We start from the raw sequence: 7,500 nt of genomic DNA on the forward strand, positions 1-7,500 counted from the left end.
CAACAATGAATGAAGGTTATATTTCGAACTATGAACAAACAGAGTCTGTAAGCCAACTCTTGGCACATCGATGATCTTTGCTACAGTGCTGAAAACAACTTGAGAAAGTTTTATGTGCCAAAAATTATACAGACCATGTAATAACCCTTTCACTCTGAACCAACCCCAATTGACAAGTACAGTACAATGTCATGTAAAATCGTCTGACATTAGACAGACTAAAATAAATTATGCGTGTGTCACTCTCTGTCATTCTTGTAGGAGCAGAAGGGTAGATGGTAAAGTTCATTATAGCCAAAATGAAAGCAATGAACAGTACGTAATTCCTTGAAGAGAACTGTCACAAGTCAGCGAATACACTGAACATGTACAATTTAAAAATCAAACCCTAAAAAGACCACTTACAACACGAGTTCCTTCTTTTTTACAGTACCTTGGGTTTGTTGTGCACTACAAAGCTCAGTAATCCATTGTATGTTGTCATTGTTGATGACTCCAACCACACTGCTCCTTCTTGAACACTCAATAATTGGTACAGGCAGGCAAGCAACTGTGGGAATGAACAAAAAGATGATATCCTGTATGATTTACAGGAAGAGCACTAAGACAACTGAGATAACACATTCATTTGGAGCTGGAGTTGGTCAAATTGGTCAAAAACGAAGGGAACTGACACCATTTTATTTTAGAAAATGGCTCATAAAAGACTAGTAGTGAATGCCAAATGCAGGGCATGTATCATTTTATCCACAGTTTCCACCTGGGATACTATTATAGCTGATATCATAAAGTTGCCAACAGCTCATTATGGCACACTGTATTATTGTCACAGTGATAGAACCCTTCTCTCATCAGAATGATCATGTTCCTAAACAGAGAAATATTCAATTTTGTTGACAGCTTGACCTGGTTGACAGTAATTTACAAGCACATGAATTTTTTTTTTAAACCACCAGGACAATGAATACCAATAGTTGAAGGATGATACAATAGATGTAAAATTAATTGAAAACGAAAAAAAACCTTGGTTTTCAATTTTAATGTGGAACAAAAGATTTAATAGCAGGCTTATCACAGAGTGAATCTTAATTGCCAGATACTGGAGTGGGATGCTTTTTGTTACCATGATTCAACCCATTGACCCCTGGGAGCGAAACTTAACAGATTAAACTCTGACACCAGATGACTTTACTTGTCAACTGGTGGCCTTCTCGGCTGCCTGAGGAGTGCATGGGTTAAAGTCACATGTCAGAAGATCTGACAATTAATTTTATGCAATACTAAGTACACATACTACATCTTGATTCAAGGGTGGGGAAGGGATTTGGGTTCATCTTAGATTACTTCTAGTTTATAAAGTATCATTTCTTCCCTTGCAACTGACTTGCTATAAATTCTACCTTAAGGATTAATTGCCTAATAGCCTATTCATACATGCATTTGTCGTCTTTTTTGTTACATGAAAAAGAGAAAAATTATTATAATAGAAAACCGTACAGGTCTGAGCAGTCCTGGAGCACCATCGGACGCATGAGAGGCCAGTATCTTGACAAGAACCTGACACGACTTAGAAAACTTGGATTGAATTACAGCATCTGGAACACTAGCAAAAAAGTAGAGATTTAATATTAATTTTACACCAAACATAACAGTAATAATTAGGTATAATTCAAACAATAATTATTACGTGTACATGTAAGACATACAGTACAGTATGTGTAAATTTGCCAAAAATGCACTTTAAGCTAAGTTAATCTCAAGTCAGTGCGTCTGCCATGTGTTTGCGTGTGAGACTACATTGTAAGTCGCCATATTCGCATTTGCTTGCTTACTGATCTTTGTGGATCACTGCTTTGGTTGCTGCAAACACTACAAAAAAACACTGACAATTGTTTTTTTTCCGATGTGGGAGGTTTGCTTCATGCTTCATGGTGCGACCATGAGTTGAAGGGACTGGCAAGATTTGCCACCTAGTCGACTTTGGCGCGCTGGCAACTCAAAGTAAATAAAATTAATTACCCGGTATGAATATTTTTTATTTGTAACAATATGAAACTTTCCGTGAATAAGCATTGCAATTAAAAAATGCAACTCTTATAGCTGTAAGATAAAAGAAATCTGAAATCATTCAGGCCATGAGAATTGCCGCCGAAAAACATGACGTGGGCACAGAGTCATGAGAGCAGCACTGAAATATTTGACAGCTGGTCAGGTCCCTTTGATACTTAGAGCGTTAAACCATCTCAATAGAACCTTCAACCGGATGAATTTATTCTTAGCTACATGTACATGTACAACCCTGGGAAACCATAGCACAAACAATACTACTAAAATATCCTCAATGGACAGGGAGCGACATGTACATTTGTTTTTGGTTACCTGAATCGGTTGAGAAAGTGGGTAGGTTTTAAGTTTGTTTTATTCAATCAAACTTACATTTCATTTTGAAACCCTCTGGAAAGAGGAATGTAGGTGAACCCCTCTCCCCTTCAGAAAATTTACACCCCATGGCCACCACCCCTCAGAACTTCTGTGACCCTCTGTGTGAGAGGTATGGCTATTTTCTGGAACCACACATTATTATAATGACCACAATGTACATGCAATTTATTAAGTGTACCTTTTAATAACCAAACTCAAAAGAAACATTATTGCAGTAATAGCCTCTACTTCTTCAGCTGTCTCTAAAGCAGTCATCTGCAATCAAAACAACAAGAACTATTGAATACACATACCTGTAATTAACTTGGGCTGAATCCTCAAAGCATCAACCCTCATTCTTAGAAGAGGGTGGGACAGTTGTATGAACACTCGTTCCCTCAACAACTTTTCTTCATTTTTTCACAGTCCCATGCGTCCTTCAACAAGTTTTTTTCCTTTTTTCATCAATTAAATGTTTCCATGACAAATTCAACTGCTGCCAAGTGAAAGGACTATTGTCATGGAAACATTTGATTGATGTTTACCCACAATTTAGTTTCAAAATATGAAAAAAAGTTGTTGAGGGGCGCATGTGACTGATATCTGCTGTACATAAGGAGGCGCTCAAACCACTTTCAACACTTAAAAGGAAACTGTACTTTTTAGAAAAAAACTGATGCAACTGCTTCATGTACATGTAGGTCTAGAAGGGTGAGGGTGCAGGGGATCACAGATGCACATCCCCTCCCCTCGAGAAGACACGTGGCTTTTTCATGCAACTGGTATTTTGCAAAAAAACGTCACCACTCAGCTACTGAATTGGGTTGCTGACGTACGCAAACAAATACGTTTCGCAGGTAGAAAGAATTGAAATTTCGATCAGGCATGGGTTGATTAGTTTACAGTTTTATTTGTCCTTATAAATGATGGATCGCGATACAAAACTAATTGCGATTTTGAGACGGCAATACCACATTATATTGACGGCGTTGGGAGAAAATATATTCCGTATTGGGCTGAATATATTTTCTCCCAACTAGCCGTCAATATAATGTGGTATTGCCGTCTCAAAATCGCAATTTGTTTTTAAAAAGGAGAAACAAGAGATTGTCTCTATGACGTTTTCCTTAAGAAAGTTAAAAAGATACTTGTTATATGAAATTATATATTTTCAATCAAATACCTATACAAAAAGAACTATGCTGTGATACTATATGTGTATACTTACATACATGTGTATTTATATACTTACAATGTGTAAAGAGAGGAAGACCATAATTTAAGTAGCTCCAGTATGCATTAGATATATACATATAATACACTTTATTAAAAACTGGATCATTGGATAATGTAATTCGAGAGTTTTGATTGGCTAAGCCATCATGGGTTATGAGCCATTATACCATGATCTACAAACACCGCAAGCATATGCGTGATTTTTTGGGCCTTTTTATTGTAGTCTAGTTTTCTATATTTTGGGGGCGTTTTTAATAAAACAATTATTCCACTCCCGCTTGTTGGATATGAGATGATTATAGCCAACTCGGCGCTACGCGCCTTGTTGGCTATCTATCATCTCATATCCAACGCGCACTCATGGAATAATTGTTAAGTATACAATTTACAGGAAATAGAACTGTAAAAAGATGCTAATGTACGTCAAGGAAGAGCATCAGTGCGGTTTTAAACTGGTTAAAATTTTCGGCCTCTATGACAGATCTCGCTAACTAATTATTGGAAACAGTCCACGCTTGCCATAATTTACACGACTTTGTATACTCCTACCTACCAAAGCAGCAAAATATTCTGTTGTAGATTCCTTGCCACCTTTGGACTTGATCACCTGAGGAAAAGGACCAAACACTAAGCCATTATACAATTCTCAAAATTGTTCATGCTACACTGTCAGGGCTCGAAATTGCGACCAATACAGTCGCATTTGCGACTAAATTTTTCCCTTTGCAACTAAAATATCTGGAGAAGTCGCAAATTTGCGACTTGTTGTCATCTTCGCTCTTTCGAAACAAAAGGGTTAGCGGTTACCACTTTGCCGCTACTTTTGCTAAAATAAATTAGTAAATGCAAAATTATTTTGTTTCTCGCCGTGAATTTTCTCTGAAGATAGCGTAATTGTCGAGTAATTTACAAAACTTTGGTTTTATCAACGGAGTTGATAATGTAAATTGGCCACCGTACAGATTCTAAAAGCTGACGTTTCGAGCGTTAGCCGTGTCGAGTAATTTAGCTGCGACGTTACGTGCACAGTTCCATTCCTTCAATCATTCGCCATTTTCAGCGGTTTCTTTACACACAAGTATTGCGGGCTCATATTTTTTGCTAAACCGCTTACAACACAATGTAGCGCGGCCATTTTGCGACTAAAATTTGCGAAATTGCGAGTAAATTCTCGTATCTTATCGCAAAATGCGACTGGATTTTTTCGTTAATTTCGAGCCCTGACTGTATACTATCTTCTGAAATGTCAAATTCTCATTTGAGTGTACAGCAGCAGGTTTAAAACACAGGTCACATTCCACAGGTCACTGTTTTACCTACAGTGTATGTTGAAGCAACCTAAACCTTTAAATTGACTAACCTTAGGCCTAAATTGTACAGTATGTTATTCTTCATTCCATGAAGGGATATAATTGCCTTCACAGTTTAAATTGGCATCTAAAGAATGAAATTCGACTGTTGAACCAAGGTAGATTCAGTTGGGGAGCAGGTGAAATTGAAACTAAACTGGAATATTGAAAATTTATTAACTGGTTAATAGGACAAAGTGACAACTAATTAACAAGCAGAACTCTTAAATTCTCTGTGCACAATTCTCTGTGCATTAATTGATTTACACGTGTATGTGTAGCTCCTACATGTACAATAGAAAAAATAAATGTTCACCTCAGTAACAGCAGCCAGAACAGCACAAACCTGCAAAAGGAGAGTATAAATACTCTATGTTCATCATGATAGCGAAAAACTTACAAGTTATTAAACATAAAGATGTAAGAATTAAGCATCATGAAAGGTTATCAACATTCTCTGTTCTCAGCTGTCACGGCAAAATGAGATGAACATATTAAACAGTGCGTTGTGTTGCATCGGTGCTGTGAAAAACAGTTTGGATATTCATTCTTTACCTTGGGGAGCTAGGTGTGATAATATTAGACAATGCTTTAGAAAGTACCATTGTTTTCTTATGGCACATTACCGCAATTAAGTCGGCCGCGGCATTCGGTTGCTTTCGTCTTTGCCTCGATTGCGGTTTTTGTCCAACCTAGGTGATTTCGCGGTAAACACTATCGGCAAAGACGAGGTATTACCGCATGTAAATGCACTAATAGTTTCGAGCGGTACTGTAATTATGTTCTCCAGCTTTCTAGGTATGTTAGTAGCATGACCCTGCATGTTGGCTGACCCCCTTGTATCAGCAGCAGTGTAATCACAGTGTACAATTATCACTTGATACATGTACATGTAGGTACCTTTGCTGGATCTAATAATAGAAAGTTTCTACCTGTCTAGTTTCTTTCATGTTAACTAACATCTTTCACAAAAATTTTCAGCTGCCCAATCTAGGATCCAACACTTTGGTCCCCCCAATGAAATTTTTAGCTGCAATGGGCAAGCAGGCGGCTGTTAATATCAAACCCTGAGAAGAAAAGAACTTGGTACCGGTATACATGTAAGCACACTGTAGCATTGAGTTGGCACTTGGATCTTCTCAGACATGTCAGCCATATCTTTTCATGACAATGACAATCTTACAGTAATACTTTACGTCCCTTTATAGGGTCCTCTGATTATTTTGCATGACATGACCTCCCCCTACACCCCACCCCGCCTCCTAGTTTTCTTGTCATCACCCTTAAATGACACCTAAAGGGCTGACATTTAGATTATCCTCAAACCGTCGTTATAAAGTCTCGCCATCCATGAGAGGTGCAGATGAAAAAAATTAAGGGAGTATACTGCCACCTTAACCTTGATGACTTTTGTTAGCATTCGGTGGCGTTCTATGAAGAACGAGTCAAAATACAGAAAGTTTTCTTTTTCTTTGGCAAATACGTAGCAGTGCATTTAGTGGTTAAGTTAACAAGGTGATCCGTCTAATCAGTTACCTCTTTGTGCTGGGCAGAAGGCGAATCCCAAAATCTCCTGACGCTGTGAAACGCAGGGTTAGAGCAATCCGTCAGACCACTCACACTGAATGCTCCAAACGTCTGTCCACTTTTAGCGCTAAGTCCTTCATCGTCTTCAAGTCGTACGTCGCCATCTTCGTCCTGCTTTTCTGTGTGTTTTGCGAGAGCTTCGACTGTGAGACCAGAGTTTCGAGTTGTTTGGCCTTGTACAATGGCGCCCCTTCTTGCTGCTCGCCTGTGTGTTGTTGTCGACGGATTTGAAGCACAACTGTGGCCTTTACGCCAACTTTTCCCTTTAGTTTGTCTTAAATGCACCATGATGTAAACTCCTTAGCAGAATAAGACTGTTTTTAATGCATTTCCAGGCAAAAGTTTTTCCTCGTGGCTCGTAAAACGCGCCTGCGGTTCTCTGAAATAAGTGGTCTAAATTTCATTTGATACTTTGTGTATGATATCTCGTTTTCCAGGGGCTTTCTCCTCTCCTCTCCTCCCCTCCCCAACTCTAATTTTTTTTGCGCTCGCCCTATTCTCGCTCTGCCGGAAAAAGGAGTTCGCTTCTCACTCGCTGGAAACTCTTGTTACGTGGGCTAGGGGCCCGTTTCTCGAACGTCCCTAAAACTTTTTGTGCCAGACAAGCCATTTACGAAACCTTCATTGGCTTGTTTTGACAAGCTGTTCTTTTGACATGTTTTTCTAAATACAATATGATTGTGAAGTTTGATCCTAAAATCATACCATTCATAAGATACAGAGGGAACTGTGAAACCCTAAAAAGGCCCCGAAAAGTTTCGGGACTTTCGAGAAAAGGACCCCTGGCCCAACAAGATTCTGCAGTCCCGAACGAAAGCTATTGTAGGTCACTCTATGTGAGTTGCTTTCAGTTACCAGGCTAATTCCAAGACTTTTCGCAGGAAAGGGAGGATCCTTGTAACAGAAA

The 7,500-nt window shown here is 38.7% G+C and overlaps 1 protein-coding gene across 2 annotated transcripts in view; it reads right to left on the reverse strand.

The window, feature by feature from the left end:
* Positions 1-6,988, reverse strand: part of LOC138043761 (RRP12-like protein) — a 43,489-nt gene extending 36,501 nt beyond the window's left edge. Inside the window, exons 1-6 of one of the 2 annotated variants that reach the window (XM_068890180.1) lie at positions 6,543-6,988; positions 5,323-5,352; positions 4,211-4,264; positions 2,621-2,697; positions 1,498-1,603; positions 434-550 (exon numbers count right to left, since the gene is read on the reverse strand). In XM_068890180.1, coding sequence (XP_068746281.1) covers positions 434-550; positions 1,498-1,603; positions 2,621-2,697; positions 4,211-4,264; positions 5,323-5,352; positions 6,543-6,881 — 723 coding nt within the window. In that variant the 5' untranslated portion in view covers positions 6,882-6,988. Of the gene's footprint in view, positions 1-433; positions 551-1,497; positions 1,604-2,620; positions 2,698-4,206; positions 4,265-5,322; positions 5,353-6,542 lie in introns of both variants that reach the window. The other variant, XM_068890181.1, reaches the window with a different exon arrangement.
* Between the last annotated feature and the right edge of the window lie 512 nt (positions 6,989-7,500).

This window comes from Montipora capricornis, chromosome 3, assembly GCF_036669925.1.
Source record: "Montipora capricornis isolate CH-2021 chromosome 3, ASM3666992v2, whole genome shotgun sequence".
NCBI classification, from domain to species: Eukaryota; Metazoa; Cnidaria; class Anthozoa; order Scleractinia; family Acroporidae; genus Montipora; species Montipora capricornis.